This window comes from Ornithodoros turicata, unplaced genomic scaffold (assembly GCF_037126465.1).
Source record: "Ornithodoros turicata isolate Travis unplaced genomic scaffold, ASM3712646v1 Chromosome29, whole genome shotgun sequence".
Classification (NCBI taxonomy): domain Eukaryota; kingdom Metazoa; phylum Arthropoda; class Arachnida; order Ixodida; family Argasidae; genus Ornithodoros; species Ornithodoros turicata.
Window position 1 is genome coordinate 874,824 of NW_026999353.1, and position 22,538 is coordinate 897,361.

General features: G+C 47.1%; 1 protein-coding gene across 1 annotated transcript in view; it reads right to left on the reverse strand.

Moving 5' to 3' along the window:
* Positions 1-14,427: 14,427 nt before the first annotated feature.
* LOC135373681 (uncharacterized) overlaps positions 14,428-22,538 on the reverse strand; it is a 30,109-nt gene continuing 21,998 nt past the window's right edge. Inside the window, exons 2-3 of the mRNA XM_064606768.1 lie at positions 15,563-15,747; positions 14,428-15,502 (exon numbers count right to left, since the gene is read on the reverse strand). Of these exons, the coding sequence (XP_064462838.1) occupies positions 14,443-15,502; positions 15,563-15,657 (1,155 nt within the window). The 5' untranslated portion in view covers positions 15,658-15,747 and the 3' untranslated portion in view covers positions 14,428-14,442. The remainder of the gene's footprint in view (positions 15,503-15,562; positions 15,748-22,538) is intronic.

Consider the following 22,538-nt stretch of genomic DNA (forward strand, 5'->3'; position numbering starts at 1 on the left):
GCCGTGGAGCCCGAAGGTGAAAACACAGTGACTGTTCCAAAGATCGGAAATGCACACGAAGAGAAGATTTGTGCAAAAGTTACAGTAGAGTGTATTTCGATTACTCACTCCGTTGATACTGGATCGACGACCTCATTAATGAGCAAATGTGCCTCTGCTATTTGCTCCGATTGAAGTTTCCATTATCAAAATCGTAACGTACTCTTGTGAACTACAGCAAACAGCAGATACCAGTACGCGGCTGTTTCCGGGCGAGAGTTCATTTCAAGGGCAAGTCTGCGACGATATTGCTATATGTTGTAGCACGAGGAACAACTGTACTGGAAAGAGACGTCGTAAAGTTTCTAAATGTCTGCATACACGGAAAATTCTTACAGTGTCTTCACGTCAGTAATCATGACATCTCTGCCACCAGACTGCCGAATCGAATTAGCAAAGGGGTTCATGCCGAAAGTACAACTGAAACCTGATGCAAAAACCGATAGCATCCAAGTTACGGCGCCTGCTCCCCACGCTAAAGATAAGACACCTCAAGAATTGAAAATGTTCCAACATGCATCACTGAACCCAAAGCATTACTGAACCCGCCGTCACCATCACCGTGGTATCACCAATCGTTGTGATTCAGAAAAAAGACGCAGTGACATATGTCTCTGTGTCGATCAGCGGCAGGCCAACACGGCAGTTGTAGCTGACACTTATCCGCTGCCAACCGTGGAAGAACTTCTGAATTCCTTGCCCGGAGCAAAGCATTTCGCTAAGAGAGACTTGTCCTCAGCATAATACCAAGTCAAATTGCACGAAGAAGGTCGGCACTTAACAACCTCTATTACACACGAAGGTCTATTTAGATCCCGTCGAGTATGCTTCGGACTTGCATCAGTCCGGTCGGCTTTTCAGAAACTTATAACCCGTCTGCTGCGGGATCGTCCTGGAGTCATCGTATGTTTAGATGACTTCGGCAAAACCAGAGAGGAGTACCGGCAGCACCCGCGATTCATCCCTTTGACTAGTTGGGTACTATGCGCGCCCCTTTCCATGATAGGCGCACGTCGTTGAACCACTGCGGAAGCTCCTGAGAAAGTGACTACCTTGAAATGGAACAAAGAAGCTGACTGCGCGTTCGAAGGTACCAAAAGACTTCTCGCAACAGCTGGATTATTGTCTCTGTTTGACGCACGGTTACCCATTATTCTGACCACGGTTGCATCGAGCTATGGAACAGGGGCCGTACCACAGCAAGACACGAAGAATGGCCTATGCACTGTAGCGTTTGCGTCAAGGACCCTTTTTAGCGCAGAATGAAATTACTCGAGGGGAGAACGAGAAGGACTTGCATGCAATGGCGTCGCTATAGTACGAGTCACACGGCGCGAGGGCTCTTTGCGTCACCCCCCACCCCGTTCCCCCACTAACGGATCCCCTTTCTGTGCCAGGCGATTCACGATGAATAAACATATTACGTCACACTCAGAAAAAAATAATGATAACAATGTGCCTCGTAGAAGGCTCCTAATGTTGTTTTTGGCGTCATCGCGCCGCAGAGAACGGGAGGAAGCTGCAGCATTGCTGCGGCGCATCACCCCTTCACTCGGTGCGGACCGCATCCCCCACACCACTCTATTAACGGCACTGCTTGCATGTGTGTGGGCACGCGAAATATGGCATGTACATCCTCAGGCAGGCGTGTACACGGTGGGCAGGTACTTGACACTGCGCACCGACCATCAAGCGCTGTCTACACTTCTGACAACTCAAGGACAGGGTTGGCGACCACTACGTATTTTGCGCTGGACGGCACGACTTCTTAACTGCGACTTCACCGTCCAACATCCGAAGGGTTCGGAAAACATTGTTGCCGATGCATTGTCAATATCGTCGCATCTATATCAAGGAGGAAACAAAATTTGAAGAAATCGTCTTGCCTTGGATTTCAACATCTCTGACCAAGGCTGAGGTACAACGAGTAACGGAGGAAGACAGTCTGCTAAAACTTATTACTTACGTGACAACGTTTTAACCTTTGAAAGGACGTCTGCAAGAGGACGATTTTACCACTTGCAATATGAACACTCCATTATTGAAAGGTTGCTCTTCAGGGGAGAGATGCTGGTAAACCCCGAATCGTTGACCGCAAGAATGACCGTACAAGCACACGGGTTACATCCATGTATAGGTAGGACTAAACAAGGAATACGCGAAGCGTACTGGTGGAAGGGCTGGATCGGGAAGTCGAACGTTGCATCAAGGACCGTTGTGCTTGTCAAGCATCGGACAAGTCGCCCAAAACCGTTCCTGCCCCGTTGCAACCTATTCCTCTATCGGAAATACCCTGGCAGAAGCTGGCTATCGATATCGTGAGGCCATTTGAAAATGCACTCTATGGAGCCAAATTCGCCATTTCTCTCATGGAGTATTATGTGCAATCGCTGCAAATCGCTTTTATAGGACGCGTGACATCGGAGGAAGTCATTGGATTCCTTCGCCGGGTGTTCTGCCGTGAGGGTTTCCCGGACGAACTGGTCTCAGACCATGGCCCACAATTCACATCAGCTGTGCCTAAGGAGTTTCCGGATGAGCCAGGCATCAAGCACCTGTTTTCTCCTGTGTATTACCCTCAGGCCAATAGCCTTATTGTTACGCGGCCAACTACCACGTACAATGCTCAATGTGGTCGTGTTACCGATGCCTTCACGCGATGTGACTGATTTCCTCGGGCGAATGACATTTCGTCAGGAGATAAGAGAGCAACACACTGATCATAGTCGACGCTCTAAGCCCAGGATTTTATCACAGGTGATCTAGTGCGTATCAAACTAAAATAAAAATGCAACGCGATGCCTCGATTCTCAAAGCCTATGAAAGTACTAAAAAATGTGGAAGTAGGACCGTTCTAATTAGGAAGTAGGAAGTAGGAAGTAGTGTGGTGGCCCGTACCTGATGTAGAAAGGCGTTCCGGTGATGCTGGTAAGGAACCTACATCGAATTGGAGGACATATCCGAGGACAGTGATAGGCAAAGTACCTCAAAATTAGACTTAAAGTAGAGTACCAGCTACCGGGCGTCATTATTACTTCAAGTACAGTACAAAGTCAGCAATTCCAAGTGTACTTCTAGTAAAGTACAATGTACTTGAGAAAGTACTTCAAGTATACGTCAAGTACACTGCGAGTTTAATTTGTCACTTCTCATTTCACTGTTTAGTATATGTGTCTCGCTTAATTGGCAAAACTTTAGACTTTGACAAATAAAGCTTTGAGAAATGCTCTAAAGCCATGACGTCCTAGGTTAAGTGCTAACCCATGAATATAAAGTGAATCACACGACATAATTTGCAGTTACATGTAGAGAGCAAATCAGTCATACGTGCTGTGATTATGTATTGTATCCTGACTGATCCAAGATCAGTCACCCGCATGGTGTGGTGTTCCGGAACAAATCCGGAAACAGGCTAGGAAATTTCAAGGGAAAAAGTACAAGCCAACAGAGATTATATATCTATGGGAATTACATGCTGCTTTATGAAATGTAACATGTTTAAAAAAAGAGTACAAAGAAAATAAAGGATGAAGCACAATGTAAGCCATCATTTTTATATGACTGCCATCTGCAGCAACGTAATCCATATAATCAATTAAGAAAACGTAAAATGTAAAAAAATGAAAGCATGTATGTCTTTCACTGTGTTCATCATGCAAGCAAACGTTCGTTTGATTCTTTTTCAAAGAGGCGCCTCCGGAGCCGCCGAAGGCTTCATTGGCCTGATCCAAATCCCACTGCCCAAAACGGGTAATCGAGTCTTTCAATTCCACCAACCACGTTCATTTCCTTCTTTTTGAAAGAGGCCCCTCCGGAGTCAGCCGAAGGCCTTGTGGTGTTATCTGCTAGATAGCTGTGCTCATTCTTATCTAGGTATGACTCGTAAACATCACGTGGTACTTCTGATGTTGTAAAAGCCAATAGCAGATGAAAATAGAGGTTTTTTTGTTGGGTGGAACCCGCCAGCTCGCGGGCACGCACATGATCGTCTGTGTCCCCTTCCCTGACAAGACATGGTGTCAGGAGTGGGATCGGAAGTTCCACTACTTTAGTGCCTTGCTTGGACTACTCTATCTTCGCCACCCTACTAGCGTCAATGACCAAGCCAGAAGAAAAAGGCAGCACCCAAGGACGGGAAGAGTGCACTTCGCTTCAACCACGATCCACAATGACAGGCCTACAAGCACCACCGCAATTCAACTTCGAAAACGTAAGCGAGTGGCCAGATTGGTGTGATGAATTTGAAGACTTCTTGCATGCCTCTGGAATTATCGAAGAGAGTGACGAAACAAAAGTGAGGACACTACTCTATTGCATGGGCAGAAATGCTAGAGAAATTTTCCGCTCTTTCAACTTAACCGAACAAGAGGCGAAAAATTATGGCACTGTGAAAGGAAAGTTCCAGTCGCACTTCGTGCATACAAAGAACGTCGTTTACGAAACAGCAAGATTTAATCTCTGCAAGCAGCTACCGACTGAAACGGTGGATCAGTTCATGACCAACTTACATTCTCTTGCGGAACGTTGCGAGTTTGGTTCATCAAAGCAGCGTATGATATGCGACAGATTCGTCTTCGGCCTCCTGGACACAAAATTGTCTGAGGGTCTCGAAATGGATGCCGAGTTAACATTTGAAAAAGCATTTGCTAAGGCACCTTTGTCGGAAGACGTTAAAAAGCAGCAAAACGACCCTAAAAGTGGAGCGAACGAAGGAGCAACAAGTGAAATAAATGTAGACACTTTGCGGCTTGCTAGGAAGCAGACGCCTAAGAGAAAACCGCCGGAAAAATGTGGATTTTGCGGCCGTGACTCCCATGCAAGAAAAGCATGTCCTGCGTTAGGGTAGTCATGTTTGAAGTGCCACAAGCAAGGACACTTCGCGAGTGTATGTAGATCGTCATCGAAACAAAACACAAGAAGGAACTCCAACAAAATTAAAGACGTCGACACCCTTGATTATGACAATGAAGATTATAACTTTCTCGGAGCTATAGGATGTCGCCAGTCCAGAGCGCGGTTTATTGAAGTAAAGGTGAACGGACTTGCCGTCAAAGCAAAGGTTGACTCCGACGCGGACGTGACGGTGGTCAGTCATGAGTTTCCAGGCCTTCCGAAGAACCTAAGTTGTGCAGAGGAGCTCATGGGTCCGAACAATGTGAAGTTGAACGTTGTAGGAAAATTTGACGCCGTTGTACAGTGGAAGGGAAAGTTTTCGCTACAGACTATTTTTGTTGTTCCAGTACCATTGCTTGGAATGCCGGCTTTGGAAGCTTTAGGAGTAGTGCACTTCCTAAACGAGGGCAACTGTTCGTCCGAATACGAGGCAATATGCCCGTCCGTCTTTCAAGGGATTAGAAAGATGCCCGGAGAATACGAAATTCAGTTAAGGCCGGACGCTGAGCCTTTCTCGATCTCAACACCGCGTCGGATACCCCTACCTCTTCGAAAAGCCATCGAAGAAGAGCTACGTCGTTTAGAGTCGCTCTCCGTCATACGCAAAGCAGAGAAGCCTACGCAGTGGTGTGCGCCCATTGTTCCGGTGCTTAAGCCGAACGGCCAAGTCCGTATATGCGTCGACTTCGTGCAATTAAACAAAAGTGTGCAGAGGCAACGTCATGTCCTTCCTACAGTCGAAGAAGTGCTGGGAAATCTCAGTGAAGCAAAGTTCTTTTCAAAATTAGACGCAAACTCAGGGTTTCATCAAATTCTGTTGTCACCGGAGAGCCAGGAACTGACTACTTTTATAACACCCTTTGGGCGTTATTGTTACCAGCGGCTTCCTTTTGGCATCACTTCAGCGCCGGAAGTATTTCAAAGAAAGATGACCGACATTCTGAAAGGACTTGACGGCGTGGAAAGTTTGATGGACGACATCTTGGTCTACGGTATGACGAAAGAAGAGCATGATGAGCGTTTGCGAAAAACTCTAAATCGCCTTCGTCGAGTTGGAATGACGTTAAATCGGCAAAAGTGCGTGTTTGGATTCCATTTTTGGGTGTTATTTTAACGAACCATAGAATTTGCCCAAACCCCGACAAGGTCGCCGCGATTAAAAACTTCCCACGGCCAACTGCAATCACTGAACTTGGAATGTTTCTTTGCATGATGAATCATGTAGCTCGGTTTCTTCAGCAGTTATCAACCATGTCAACTCCCCTCAGAACGCTGTTATCTTGCTCTACGCAGTGGATCTGGGATATACCTCAGCAAAAAGCTTTCGACGCTTTGAAGAGCCTGATAACAGCAGACACGTGTCTTGCAAAGTACAGCCCATCACGTGAGTCGATAGTATCAGCCGATTCGTCATCTTACGGGCTTGGTGCGGTTCTGCTTCAGAAGCAAGACAACGGGGTATTCAGAGCAGTTGCGTTTGCTTCAAGGTCCTTGCTGCCAGCAGAACGGCGTTACGCCCAAATAGAAAAAGTGGATTTAGCCTTGACATGGGCAGCTGAAAAATTCGATGAGTATTTACGAGGTATGACCTTCGTCTTTAACACCGACCACAAACCACTTGTGACTCTCCTGGGGGAAAAGTCGTTAGACCTACTAACCCCTCGAATTCAGCGCTTCCGTATGCGTCTCATGCGATACTCTTTCACTGTAGAGTATGTTCCTGGAAAGCTACTACCTACTGCAGACACACTGTACAGAGCACCTACAACAGATGATGCTAAGCACGAGGGACTACTGACCATAGCCGAAGTCCAGTCCTTCGCCAACGGTGCCATCGTTACATTACCCGCTTCGAGGGACCAGCTGCAAAGAATACGAACGGCACAAAAATTCGACCCGGTATGTAGAGAACTCTACAAACTATCTGAAAACGGCTGGCCGTCGAGAGAGAAAGTGCCGTGTTGAAGCCCTACTATGCAAACCACATGCACATAAGTTGTTGTCAAGGTTTGTTGTTGATGGGAAGCAGACTGATCATTCCTGCACCACTTCAAAATGAAATGTTAGCCAGACTTCACGAGGGACATCAAGGGATCGTCCGCTGTCGTGCGAGAGCCAATGAATCCATTTGGTGGCCCGGACTTTCTTCACAACTCAAGGAAGTAACGACGAGCTGCCAGCAGTGCCTAATGAACAAAACTCAGCCTCGAGAACCGTTCATACCGTCGGTAACTCCGCAACTACCGTGGCAGAAGGTGGGAGCTGACTTGTTTCATTTAAATGGCAAGGACTATTTGTTACTTGTTGATTATTATTCACGGTATCCAGAAGTAGTTCGACTTGTCGCGACATCATCTAATGCTGTCATTTAGCGCATGAAAGAAATATTCTCGCGTCATGGAATCCCGCAAGAACTTTTCACGGACAATGGCCCACAATTTAAGTCTGCTGAATTCACGCAGTTTGCGCACCACTATAGATTTTGTCATACCACAAGCAGCCCAAAGTATCCCCAGTCAAACGGCGAAGCGCAGAGGATGGTCAAGACTATAAAGGATCTTCCCAAGAAGGCGTCCGACCCGTTTCTCTCTTTGCTTAGTTACCGGAACACACCTGGGTCAACAGGCTCCAGCCCTGCGCAGCTGTTGATGGGTAGGAGGTTGAGAAGCCGCCTTCCAGTTGTCTCATCTCTTCTACTTCCGGAAACTGTTGCCTATTCAAGGTGGGTTGCGAAGGACCGACAAAAGAAAAGAAAGCAGAAGAGAAACTTTGATAAGCGTCATTCTGCACGTCCGCTCTCTTCTCTTTCTGATGAGGACATCGTCTGGATTCCTGACATGCAGATCAAGGGCCAGGTACTTGGAAAAACAGCTGAGCCAAGATAGTATTCCGTGAAGACCCCCTCAGGGAATTCTTCGACGTAACAGGCGTGACCTGATCGCCATCGCTTCGCCTAAGTCGTCAGCCCTTTTATCCCCTCCTACCACACCACAGTTCAAGGCAAACTTTCCTGTCGAAGACAACGCTGGTGGACCTGGAGAACCGACCGCTCCCGTGGCAGCAACGGAAGAGCCGCCACCAACTGAACCTCCACGTCGCATGAGGGTCTCCCGATATGGGCGCTGCATCAAGACACCAATTAGGTTCCCCATGGAGTGAGTGCTCAGTTCTCGAACTGAACTTCGAACTCAAGTGCTTTATTTTATTTTTTCTTGGAATGGAATTTCTTTTCCGCGTTTCTATGTTTGCGTTTGACTTATTTAAAAAAACAAGAGTTGTGGTGTTATCTGCTAGATAGCTGTGCTCATTCTTATCTAGGTATGACTCGTAAACATCACGTGGTACTTCTGATGTTGTAAAAGCCAATAGCAGATGAAAATAAAGGTTTTTTTGATGGGTGGAACCCGTCAGCTCGCGGGCACGCAGATGGTCGTCTGTGTCCCCTTCGCTGACAAGACAGGCCTGATTCGTCTGATCCAAATCCCATTGCCCAAAACGCGTCATCGAGTCTTTCAAATCCACCAACCACGTTTGTTTGCTTCTTTTGTATAGAGGCCCCTCCGGAGTCCGTCGAAGGCCTGATCCAAATCCCATTGCCCAGAATGGGTAATCGAGTCTTTCAAATCCACCAACCACGATCTTCTGCTTCTCTTTGAAAGAGGCCCCTCCGGAGTCCGCCGAAGGCCTGATTGGTCTGATCCAAATCCCATTGTCCAAAACGGGTAATCAACTCTTTGAAGTCCACCAACCACGTTCATTTGCTTCTTTTTGAAAGAGGCCCCTCTGGAGAACGACGAAGGCCTGAGTGGCCTGAATCAAATCTCATTGCCCAAAACGGGTAATCGAGTATTTCAAATCCACCAACCAGGTCCGTTTGCTTCTTTTTGGAAGAGGCCCCTCCGGAGTCAGCCGAAGGCCTGATTTAGTGTGTCCAAATCCTATTGTCCAAAACCGCTAATCGAGTGTTTCAACTCCACCAACCACGTTCGTTTGCTTCTTTTTGAAAGATGCCACTTCGGAGGCCGCCGAAGCCCTGAATGACCTGATCCAAACCCCATTGCCCAAAAAGGCTAATCGAGTCTTTTAAGTCCACCAGCAACGTTTGTTTGCTTATTTTGGAAAGAGGCGCCTCCGGAGTCCGCCGAAAGCCTGGTTGGCCTGATCCAAATCCCAGCAGCCAAAACTGCTAGTCGAGTCTTCCAAATCTACCAACCACGTTTATTTGGTTCTTTTTGTAAGAGGCGCCTACAGAGTGTTCCGAAGGCCTGACTGGCCTTCTCCAAATCCGATTGCCCAAAACGGCTAATCCAGTCTTTCAAATCCACCAACCTCATTCGTTTGTTTCTTTTTGAAAGAGGCCCCTCCAGAGGACGACGAAGGCCTGAGTGGCCTGAATCAAATCCCATTGCCCAAAACGGGTAATGAAGTCTTTCAAATCCACCAAACACGTTGTTTTGCTTCCTTTTGAAACAGGCCCCTCCGGAGTCCGCCGAAGGCCAGATTAGTCTGATCGAAATCCCACTGCCCAAAACGGGTAATCGAGTATTTCAAATCCACCAACCAGGTCCGTTTGCTTCTTTTTGGAAGAGGCCCCTCCGGAGTCAGCCGAAGGCCTGATTTAGTGTGTCCAAATCCTATTGTCCAAAACCGCTAATCGAGTCTTTCAACTCCACCAACCACGTTCGTTTGCTTCTTTTTGAAAGATGCCCCTTCGGAGTCCGCCGAAGCCCTGAATGACCTGATCCAAACCCCATTGCCCAAAAAGGCTAATCGAGTCTTTTAAGTCCACCAGCAACGTTTGTTTGCTTCTTTTGGAAAGGGGCGCCTCCGGAGTCCGCCGAAAGCCTGGTTGGCCTGATCCAAATTACATTGTCCAAAACGGGTAATCCAGTCTTTGAAGTCCACCAATCACGTTTGTTTGCTTCTTTTGGAAAGAGGCGCGTCCGGAGTCCGCCGCAGGCCTGAGTGGCCTGATCCAAATCCCATTGCCCGAAACGGGTAATCAAGTGTTTCAAATCCATCAACCACGTTGTTTTGCTTCCTTTTCAAAGAGGCCCCTCCGGAGTCCGCCGAAGGCCTGATTGGTCTGATCCAAATTCCATTGTCCAAATCGGGTAATCCAGTCTTTTAAGTCCACCAACCACGTTCTTTTGCTTCTTTTTGAAAGAGGCCCCTCCGAAGTCCGCCGAAGGCCTGCTTGGCCTGATCCAAATCCCAGCAGCCAAAACTGCTAGTCGAGTCTTTCAAATCTACCAACAACGTTCATTTGGTTCTTTTTGTAAGAGGCGCCTACAGAGTGTTCCGAAGGCCTGATTGGCCTGATCCAAATCCCACTGCCCAAAACGGGTAACCGAGTCTTTCAAATCCACCAGCCACGTTCGTTTGCTTCTTTTGGAAAGAGGCGCCTCCGGAGTATTCCGAAGGCCTGACTGGCCTTCTCCAAATCCGATTGCCCAAAACGGCTAATCCAGTCTTTCAAATCCACCAACCTCATTCGTTTCTTTCATTCTGAAAGAGGTGCCTCCGGAGTCCGCCGAAAGCCTTATTGGCCTGAACCAAATCCCCACACTCAACACGACTAATCGACTCTTTCAAATCCACCAACCACGTTCATGTTTCTTTTTGAAATATGCGCCTCCGGAGTCCGCCGAAGGGCGATTGGCATGATCCAAATCCCAAGGCCGAAAAGGGCTAATTGAGTCTTTCAAATCCACCAACCACGTTCGTTTGCTTCATTTTGAAAGAGGCCCCTCCGGAGTCTGACGGAGGCCTGAGTGGCCTGATCCAAATCCCATTGCCCAAAATGGCTAATCGAGTCTTTCAACTCCACCAACCGCGTTCGTTTGGTTCTTTTTGAAAGAGGCCTCTCCGGAGTCCGCCGAAGGCCTGATTGGTCTCATCCAAATCCCATTGTCCAAAAAAGGTAATCAAGTCTTTCAAATCCACCAACCACGTTATTTTGCTTCTTTTTCAAAGAGTCCCCTCCGGAGTCCGCCGAAGGCCTGATTGGTCTGATCCAAATCCCATTGTCCAAAACGGGTAATCAACTCTTTGAAGTCCACCAACCACGTTCATTTGCTTCTTTTTGAAAGAGGCCCCTCCGGAGTCCGACGAAGGCCTGAGTGGCATGATGCAAATCCTATTGTTCAAAACGGGTAATCGAGTCTTTGAAGTCCACCAACCACGTTCGTTTGCTTCTTTTTGAAAGAGACCCCTCCGGAGTCCGCCGGAGTCCGCCGAAGGCCCGAGTGGCCTGATCCAAATCCCACTGCCCAAAACGCGTAACCAAGTATTTCAAATCCACCAACCAGGTCCGTTTGCTTCTTTTTGGAAGCGGCGCCTACAGAGTGTTCTGAAGGCCTGATTGGCCTAATCCAAATCCGATTGCCCAAAACGGCTAGTTCAGTCTTTCAAATCCACCAACCTCATTCGTTTGTTTCTTTCTGAAAGGGGTGCCTCCGGAGTCCGCCGAAAGCCTTATTGGCCTGACCAAAATCCCCGCACTCAAGACGGCTAATCGACGCTTTCAAATCCACCAACCACGTTCATATGTTTCTTTTTGAAACATGCGCCTCCGGAGTCCGCTGAAGGCCTGATTGGCATGACCCAAATCCCAAGGCCGAAAAGGGCTAATCGAGTCTTTCAAATCCACCAACCACGTTCGTTTGCTTCGTTTTGAAAGAGGCCCCTCCGGAGTCCGACGGAGGCCTGATTGGCCTCATCCAAATCCCTTTGTCCAAAAAGGGTAATCCACTCTTTGAAGTCCACCAACCACGTTCGTTTGCTTCTTTTTGAAAGAGGCCCCTCCGGAGTCCGCCGAAGGCCCGGTTTTGCCTGATCCAAATCCCATTGCCCAAAACGGGTAATCAAGTCTTTCTAATCCACCAATCAGGTCTCTTTGCTTCTTTTTGAAAGAGGCCCCTCCGGAGTCCGCCGAAGGCCTGATTGGCCTGATCCAAATCACATTGCCCAAAATGGCTAATCGAGTCTTTCAGCACCACCAACCGTGTTCGTTTGCTTCTTTTTGAAAGAGGCCCTCCGGAGTCCACCGAAGGCCTAAGTGGCCTGATGGAAATCCCATTGCCAAAACGGGTAATCGAGTCTTTTAGATCCCCCAACCAGGTTCGTTTGCTTCTTTTTGAAAGAGGCCCCTCTGGTGTCCACCGAAGGCGTGATTGGTCTCATCAAAGTCCCATTGTCCAAAAAGGGTAATCCACTTTTTGAAGTCCACCAACCACGTTTATTTGCTTCTTTTTGATAGAGGCCCGTGCGGAGTCTACCGAAGGCCTGATTGGCCTGATGCAACTCCCCCTTCCCAAAACGGGTAATCGAGTCTTTCAAATCCACCAACCACGTTTGTTTGCTTCTTTTTTAAAGAGGTCCCTCCGGAGTCCGCCGAAGGCCTGATTGGTCTGATCCGAATCCCATTGTCCAACACGCTAATCGAGTATTTCAAATCCACCAACCAGGTCCGTTTGCTTCTTTTTGGAAGAGGCCCCTCCGGAGTCAGCCGAAGGCCTGATTGGCATGATCCAAATCCCATTGTCCGAAATGGGTAATTGAGTCATTCAAATCCACCAACCACGTTCGTTTGCTTCTTTTTGAAAGAGGCCCTTCCGGAGTACGCCGAATGCATGATTGGTCTGATCCAAATCCCATTGCCCAAAACGGGTAATCGAGCCTTTCAAAGCCACCAACCACGTTCTTTTGCTTCTTTTTGAAAGAGGCCCCTCCAGAGTCCGCCGAAGGCCTGATTTAGTCTGATCCAAATCCCATTGTCCAACACGTCTAATCGAGTCTTTCAACTACACCAACCACGATCTTCTGCTTCTTTTTGAAAGTGGCTCCTCCGGAGTCTGCTGAAGGCCTGATTGGTCTGATCCAAATCCCATTGTCCAAAACAGGTAATCAACTCTTTGAAGTCCACCAACCACGTTCATTTGCTTCTTTTTGAAAGAGGCCCCTACGGAGTCCGACGAAGACCTGAGTGGCCTGATCCAAATCCCATTGCCCAAAACGGGTAATCAAGTCTTTCAAATCCACCAACCACGTTATTTTGCTTCTTTTTGAAAGAGGCCCCTCTGGAGTCAGCCGAAGGCCTGATTGGCCTGATCCAAATCCCATTGCCCAAAATGGGTAATCGAGTCATTCAAATCCACCAACCACGTTCGTTTGCTTCTTTTTGAAAGAGGCCCTTCCGGAGTACGCCGAATGCATGATTGGTCTGATCCAAATCCCATTGCCCAAAACGGGTAATCAAGTCTTTCAAATCCACCAACCACGTTATTTTGCTTCTTTTTGAAAGAGGCCCCTCCGGAGTCCGGAGAAGGCCTGATTGGTCTGATCCAAATCCCATTGTCCAAAACGGCTAATCGAGTCTCTCAACTCCACCAACCACATTCGTTTGTTTCTTTTGACAGACGTGCCTCCGGACTCTGCCAAAGGCCTGACTGGCCTGCTCGATATCCGATTGCCGAAGATGGCTAATCCAGTCTTTCAAATGCACCAACCACGTTCGTTTGCCTGTTTTTCAAAGAGGCCCTTCCGGAATCCGCCGAAGACCTGAATGGCCTGATCCAAATCCATCGAGACTTTCAAATCCACGAACCACGTTCTTTCGTTTCTTTTTGAAAGAGGCGCCTACGGAGTCTGCCGAAGGCCTGATTGTCATTCTCCAAATCCCGCTGCCCACAACGGCTAATTGAGTCTTCCGAATCCACCAAACATGTTCGTTTGCTTCTTTTTGAAAGAGGCCCCTCCGGAATCCGCCGAAGGCCTGATTGGCCCGATCCAAATCCCATTGCCGAAAACGGGTAATCGAGTCTTTGAAATCCACCAACACCGTGTTCCGGTTCGTTCCGGTACCGCGTTGGTTTGCTTCTTTTTAAAATCGGTATACTCCGGATGCGCGGAGGGCCTGATTGGCCTGATGCGAATCCCAGTACTAAAACGACGAATCGAATCTTTCGAATCCATCGACCGTGTTTGTTTGTTTCTTTGACTCCCTGTACCATGTATGTTGTTACCTGAATAAGTGCAGACTACTGTACGAAAGTGTTGTAATTAAATAATGCATGCTTCTAACCGGATAATTATCATCTTTTTTACCTAAAGAGATAACGAAATATATATGAAAATAATTACGCATTAAGTAATTAGCTAGAGACGAAACATAATGCGGCCGAGTACTGCACAAAACCCTGTTAACCTCCATTGTTGGAGTTATCATCTACTTTTCAAATAGTTTAGTTCGGACTCTTCAGTGGCAGCGGTACCTACAGTTTGGACTATAGAGCCCTGCGCGGATGATATTTTGGCATCCGCGCATACGTTATCCGCGTCTGATTCGCATCGGCATCATACACAACGGTTTAAGTCCGTATCCATCTGCCGAACAAAACGTACTGTCGGCACTGGATGAGCAAACTCCGCACGTTTCGAAGGACGCGTAAACACCACCGGAAGCATGTTGTTATAATTTCGGATGCCTCCATGCTCTCGCGGAAGGACTCACGACGGTAAGCAAAGCAAAGTTGAGCATTTCAACAACCGTTCAACAAACGCGATATGAAGAGACTTTTGGAGCACGTGGAACGCCACCTCGCCGGTGCTCGCGTAGTTGGCGACGCCAGAATTCCTCCTCTCGCGTCTTGGCCGTGCACGGTCACGGCCACTTCTCACTTGGCGACGCCCGACACGGCGTTGTGAGCGGGTGGCCGAAGTAAACGCGTTTTTCCGGAGTCGAGAGAGGAGAGTCGAGCCAAAAAAACTGCCATGCCGACCTTCTTTCACGACTTCGGCAAGAGCTGCCGAGAACGACAGCTGGCGACCAATTAGATGACACAGAAAGGCCACGCCTTCTGATTTTTCGTCTGCTTTGGATGACGGAACGCCACTGTGGTGGGAACATGAAATCGTGCGCTGACTGGGCGGCGGAGTTCCTCTGCCCGCGCACGACGACGCGTCGGGTGTCGACAAATGAGAACTGGCCCTCAAGGGTGAACCCGTGTATGCGCACGCTGTGTGCGCGCAATACCAATAGATTTCTGGTAGAAAAATTACTGCACACGGTATGTCCGCATCCAAACCGCTGCCGATCCTCTGCTTTCGCATCCGCATCCGATCCGCATCCGACCTCGAGCCACCCGCATCCGATCCGCACACCGCAGAAAGGGCTACATTTTCATCCGGATTCACAAGTATGTTGCGGATATCCGCGGATATACGCTTCCGTTCGCGGATGGTGCAGGGCTCTAGTTGGGACACTACGATGAATTCTAACGCGTCATCCCCTGCTCTTTCCGTACATTTAGCAATATGGAAAACCCGTTCAGGACGACAGGCACTGCAACTCAAGGACGCACTGGAGGCACAAGGAGGCACTGCAACTGCAAGGACGACTGCAACTCTCCCCCATCTGGGCGTGTCTATTTTGAAAATTTTTCCCCACAGCTGTATTCCAGTGGTGATCCTTTTCCGTCCCTTTCTCCAAGAAAACCCCGTAAGTGGAGTAGTAGCATCATCCATCCAACCTTCAGAACTCCGATGACCCTCGAGGTGTTCCAGGTACCTGCGTCAAAAAGGCGTCTGACAAGGCTATTCCCTGTTGGTGAAGGTATAAATAACCCACCTGATGAAATAGCCAAGCAGGAAAGACTTTCCACAGCGGAATACACCGGCGATCGATACAACGACCACAGGCAGGTTTTCAACTCCGTTCCACATGCTATGCTCCAGCACATCGCGTTGAAATTCGTATACGCTCCCTTCAGATTGTGAGGGCAGGATAACCGGTACGGGCAGCGTTGACAGCAACTGTATAGGAATAAGATAATTACGTAATAAATTCGCCTGCTCATCTAGTGCACATCAATACCGCTGACATTGAATGTGTTAAACGGCAATTTCAGTCAGCACAACAACATTTAATTTACTGGGTATTGTAAAGTAACTTCGCCGAAAGAAAAGGAGTACAAAACATGGAGCCGTAAATGATCGTTATGCACATCCACGAATTTTGGAACGCGTTCAAGAGTGGACGACGTCATCATGTGCTATATCCTCAGCCTGCTAGCAACAGCGCAGGCTTCACCGGCTGCGTTTCCGATTGGAACGACGGAAGCAGCTGTGCTGAGAAGACGGGAAGTTTGAGATTTAAGAAGCAAAGTCGATAGACGAGCGGAACATTGCGCCCATTGTGAGCAGGCATTTATATATATATATATATATATTGAAAAGTTGGAGTTGGATCGGACGGCTACGTAATTATAGTTGAAATAAATGGGAGACAGAAGATGAAAGTAGGGGAAGTAACAAAAAAGGGGTTTATTAAAACTTAAAAATTATAAAAGATAGGGAGGATGTCTACGTTACGGCGGCAGCTCCGCCTTCTTCGGGACAAAAGAGCTAAATGTGGCCACGAGGCTGATAAGGGGCTTGAGAATGACGTGGTCGGTTGGGGGAAATTCCCGCCACCTGGCGGTTGTCATTTCGGGAAATTTCCCCAATTGACAACCGCCATTATATATTATAGAGCGGGGAAAAAAGCTATTAAAAAATAAGTATTATAATTCACTGGCTTGCACTGTGGCATTGAGGAGTGCTCAGTCACCCTCCCAGGTGTATATCGCTCGCTGTGTGACCCTTGGTTTGCCAATCCCGAACGATGCGCAGCTACCCACGGCTGACGAGCCGCAAACACGGCGAAACACGTGTCCTCTGGTGCTGTCGCATCGTTCCATGAGTATCTGTTTCTCTACGTGCAGCCATAGGAGCCATCTTAATCTGTAAGTTTGAATTTCAAACACGTCTAGCGTCATTTACTTATTTTTTAATGGCTTTTTTCCCCGCTTTATAATTCACTGGCTTGCACTGTGGCATTGAGGAGGGCTCAGTCACCCTCCCAGGTGTATATCGCTCGCTGAGTGACCCCTGGTTTGCCAATCCCGAACGATGCGCAGCTACCCAGGGCTGACGAGCCGCAAACACGGCGAAACACGTGTCCTCTGGTGCTGTCGCATCGTTCCATGAGTATCTGTTTCTCTACGTGCAGCCATAGAAGCCATCTTAATCTGTAAGTTTGAATTTCAAACACGTCTAGCGTCATTTACTTATTTTTTAATGGCTTTTTTTTTCGCTTTATAATTCATTGGCTTGCACTGTGGCATTGAGGAGTGCTCAGTCACCCTCCCAGGTGTATTCGCTCGCTGAGTGACCCCTGGATTGCCAATCCCGAACGATGCGCAGCTACCCAGGGCTGACGAGCCGCAATCACGGCGAAACACGTGTCATCTGGTGCTGTCGCATCGTTCCATGAGTATCTGTTTCTCTACGTGCAGCCATAGAAGCCATCTTAATCTGTAAGTTTGAATTTCAAACACGTCTAGCGTCACTTACTTATTCTTTAATGGCTTTTTTCCCCGCTTTATAATTCACTGGCTTGCACTGTGGCATTGAGGAGTGCTCAGTCAACCTCCTAGGTGTATATCGCTCGCTGAGTGACCTCTGGTTTGCCAATCCCGAACGATGCGCAGCTACCCAGGGCTGACGAGCCGCAAACACAGCGAAACACGTGTCCTCTGGTGCTGTCGCATCGTTCCATGAGTATCTGTTTCTCTACGTGCAGCCATAGAAGCCATCTTAATCTGTAAGTTTGAATTTCAAACACGTCTAGCGTCATTTACTTATTTTTTGATGGCTTTTTTTTCCGCTTTATAATTCATTGGCTTGCACTGTGGCATTGAGGAGTGCTCAGTCACCCTCCCAGGTGCATATCGCTCGCTGAGTGACCCTGGTTTGCCAATCCCGACCGATGCGCAGCTACCCAGGGCTGACGAGCCGCAAACACGGCGAAACACGTGTCCTCTGGTGCTGTCGCATCGTTCCATGAGTATCTATATATATATATATATATATATATATACTGGAAGAAAGGGGTTCGGGCGACCGCGAAATTAAATAGGTACTAACAAAATATGAGGCAGACAACGAAGATGTAGGAAGTAGAAAAAGGGGGAGTTATTTATTTACTAGTGGAAAGTTAAGGGGGAAGTCAACGTTGCGGCGGAAGCTCCGCCTTCGTCAGGACTGGAGTCCTGACGAAGGCGGAGCTTCCGCCGCAACGTTGACTTCCCCCTTAACTTTCCACTAGTAAATAAATAACTCCCCCTTTTTCTACTTCCTACATCTTCGTTGTCTGCCTCATATTTTGTTAGTACCTATATATATATATATATATAGAACAAATAGGTTAATATATCAGACGGCTACGAAGTTGAATAAAAGTGAAATAATAAGACTTGGACTACAGATTACAGGAACGTTAACAAAAACTAATTTATTTAATGGGCAATTTAACACATAGATTAAAAAAAGAACGGTCGACGTTTCGACAGTGGCACTGTCTTCGTCAGGACAAAAGAGGTACAAGGGTTGCATATTGCTTAAATAGGTTTCCTGGGTGACGTCACAATCGGTGCAAGTATGCCACGTGACAGTTGGCTGAGTCATATTCTGGAACATTCCGCAAGGTCAAGTCCGGGTGGTGATGTCATCTTTCTTGGGGAGCCAGCTCAGGGTGAGCTGTACTGAGGCCATAGCTGAAAAGAAAGAAAAATAAAAGGAAAAAATGGGAAAGTATATCCCATCTAGAAGACCAGATTCCTTACTGTTGAAAGTACACCGGGATCTTCGTTAATGATTGATTGGAATTTGTAAATGAGGTAAGACTCGGGTTGTTCCCTGCCTCTATCGGAGCTAAAGTTTGATTGAAGAATAAAAAGGGCAACGTCATTTATTGAATGACCAGGCTGGTTGAAATGACGAGAAACAGGAAGATTCGGCTTTTTATTACGTCCGACCGGTGGTTGTTGAACCTGATCCGAAAAGATGTTTTGGTTTGACCTACGTATTGTGCTTGACACGCGTTGCACTGAATGGCATAAATGACGTTGGATGAATTGCAGTCAAAGTCACCTTGAATTTTGACGAAGAAATTAGAATTTGTTCTGTTAAGCACGTGGGCACTTCGCATTAGTTTGCATATTTGACATCTGCGGCCATTGCACGGGTTTCAGCCTGCCGTCGGACTTGTTGGTCGGTTGACTTTGGAGCTGACTAGATTATCGTGGAGGTTTTGCGAGCGCCTGTAGGTCACACGTGGCGGTTCCGGGAAGATGTGTCGCATGCGCTCTGACTGACAAAGAATACCGTGAATATATTCATTAGCAATTTTAACCAAGCACGTCCGTCTATCAAATTCACCCATTCTTACTCAGCTCTAACTGTTAACTTCCTAGATGTCCAGGTAAAGTTAACGGACGGTGCCCTAACTACGGACCTGTTTCCTAAACCTACGGACTCCCAGCAGTACCTAGCTTTCAAGAGTTGCCGCCCGCGGCACACTAAACTTGCTATCCCCTACAGCCAGGCACTTCGTTATAGACGCATCTGTTCCAGCGACAGTGATCTGGATAGAAATTTGAACCAACTCAAGCAAACATTCACCAGTCGCCAATTCCCACCCAGTTTAGTTGCGGACGCAATAAGGAAGGCCTGCAGGGCAGATCGCAAAGCTCTGTTCCAAAACCGCAACCGCAAATCAGACAATGGTTTCGTCAACCTCGTTGTAACATTCAACAATAATGTTTCCAACATCAACAGTATACTTAATCGCCACCACGGTATTCTTTGTCAGTCAGAGCGCATGCGACAAATCTACCCGGAACCGCCACGTGTGACCTACAGGCGCTCGCAAAACCTCCACGATAATCTAGTCAGCTCCAAAGTCAACCGACCAACAAGTCCGACGGCAGGCTGCCACCCGTGCAATGGCCGCAGATGTCAAATATGCAAACTAATGCGAAGTGCCCACGTGCTTAACAGCACAAATTATAATTTCTTCGTCAAAATTCAAGGTGACTTTGACTGCGATTCATCCAACGTCATTTATGCCATTCAGTGCAACGCGTGTCAAGCACAATACGTAGGTCAAACCAAAACATCTTTTCGGATCAGGTTCAACAACCACCGGTCGGACGTTAATAAAAAGCCAAATCTTCCTGTTTCTCGTCATTTCAACCAGCCTGGTCATTCAATAAATGACGTTGCCCTTTTTATTCTTCAATCAAACTTTAGCTCCGATAGAGGCAGGGAACAACGCGACTCTTACCTCATTTACAAATTCCAATCAATCATTAACGAAGATCCCGGTGTACTTTCAACCGTAAGGAATCTGGTCGTCTAGATGGGATATACTTTCCCATTTTTTTCCTTTTCTTTCTCTTTTTTTTCTTTTCAGCTATGGCCTCAGTACAGCTCACCCTGAGCTGGCTCCCCAAGAAAGATGACATCACCACCCGGACTTGACCTTGCGGAATGTTCCAGAATATGACTCAGACAACTGCCACGTGGCATACTTGCACCGATTGTGACGCCACCCAGGAAACATATTTAAGCAATATGCAACCCTTGTACCTCTTTTGTCCTGACGAAGACAGTGCCACTGTCGAAACGTCGACCATTCTTTTTTTAATCTATCTGTTAAATTGCCCATTAAATAAATTAGTTTTTGTTAACGTTCCTGTAATCTGTAGTCCAAGTCTTATTATTTCACTTTTATATATATATCTACATATTCTTCCAAAATGTTGCTCCGCTATATGGCACGCCAGAATCACAAAGTTAATACGTAGTTATATATATATATATATATATAGATAGATAGATACTCATTGAACGATGCGACAGCACCAGAGGACACGTGTTTCGCCGTGTTTGCGGCTCGTCGGCCCTGGGTAGCTGCGCATCGTTCGGGATTGGCAAACCAGGGGTCACTCAGCGAGCGACCATAGCTGCGTGCAGCCATAGAAGTCATTTTCATCTGTAAGTTTGAATTTCAAACACGTCTAGCATCATTTACTTATTTTTTTAATGGCTTGCCCCCCTCTTTATAATTCACTGGCTTGCACTGTGGCATTGAGGAGTGCTCAGTCACCCTCCCGGTATCGCTCGCTGAGTGACCCCTGGTTTGCCAATCCCGAACGATGCGCTGCTACCCAGGGCTGACGAGCCGCAAACACGGCGAAACACGTGTCCTCTGGTGCTGTCGCATCGTTCAATGAGTATCTGTTTCTCTACGTGCAGCCATAGAAGCCATTTTAATCTGTAAGTTTGAATTTCAAACACGTCTAGCATCATTTACTTATTTTTTTAATGGCTTTCCCCCTCTTTATATATATATATATATATATATATATATATATAGTGGAAAAAAATAGCATAGGCTCTTTGGCTGCACGTTGAACATATGTTTATAAGTCCCAAACGTATACGATATATATATATGAACACTGCATAATAACTTTATCATTCTGGCGTGCCATATAGCGGAGCAACATTTTGGAAGAATATTTTGCTAGAGACACATTTCGCATTGGCATAAATCTGGTAAACGTCACTACATTTCGTCAGTAGGAAATTAATTTAATTGTAACAATAAAAACGCTGATCTTTCGCCGAGAAGCAATATGGCTGTGATACCAAGGAGGTAACAGCACTTCCGCCGTTAAACGCAAAGAAAGGCACATGTTGGTCTGGCAGCTTTCGGTAAATAATGGGCACTTAGTGAGGCACGTAGCCCAAGCAGAAGTCATGGCGAACTTCTAAACGGTAAAACACAGAAGGTTCATACACTTTCCGTACGAAGAAAGGAGTGTTCATTTGTAAAAGTACGATACAACATAAGAAAGTAATCAGACCCATCGGGACAGACAGCAACCGAACAGAGGGCACATTATCATTGACACACATCATGGAAAACGAACCTTCGTAGCAAACTACATGGTCTTGGAAGACATATTCATTTCCTGTTGCCATGAAAATAACCCAAAATTTGGGTTGTGTTCTCCATCATCTTAATACTGAACAATACTGGAAGGAACTATCTTCCTTCCCCTCCCCACAGGAGTGTCGGCTAAAACAATCAGTATTGTCGTGAAGCTGCCCTTTTAATGTTCTCAATGTGCCTGGATCCCACATCCCCCGTCGAATTCTAGTAGAGCGAAAGGTGTGCCCACATACTAATTACGCAGGGGGAAAACCTGCGCCCTCATAACACGCATCTGGCTCTACTAACGAATGGTGCTGCGAGTAGGCACTTGTCCGAAAACGTTTGTATGCAGAACAGAAGGCCCTCTAACTGCGAAGTGAAGTACGAACCGAAGTGCTATCTTTCCACAGTATTCGATTGATGAGGTTAGAGTGCGAATTACACAGATTCCACATTTGATTACACTGAGTGAAGAAAAAACGGGTAGAAACACTTTATTACAATTAAGATGAACAAGGCTTTCGTGCAGAGTCTGCACTTCATCAGGTTAAAGAGTAGCCGTACAACCGGACGTATATATACCAGTAGAAAGGGAGGGAGAAAGGGAAATAGACAAGCAAAAACACAACCGAAGACACTTATCTAGCTGAGGGAGTTGAAAAAACAATAAGTAAAATAAGTAGCAGACCGGACAAGACCAAAAAATATAGCCCAGGGTCATGTGTCACAGACACATAACAGAGGAAGGTTCACAGCGCGGACAGCCGAAAAACGCAAG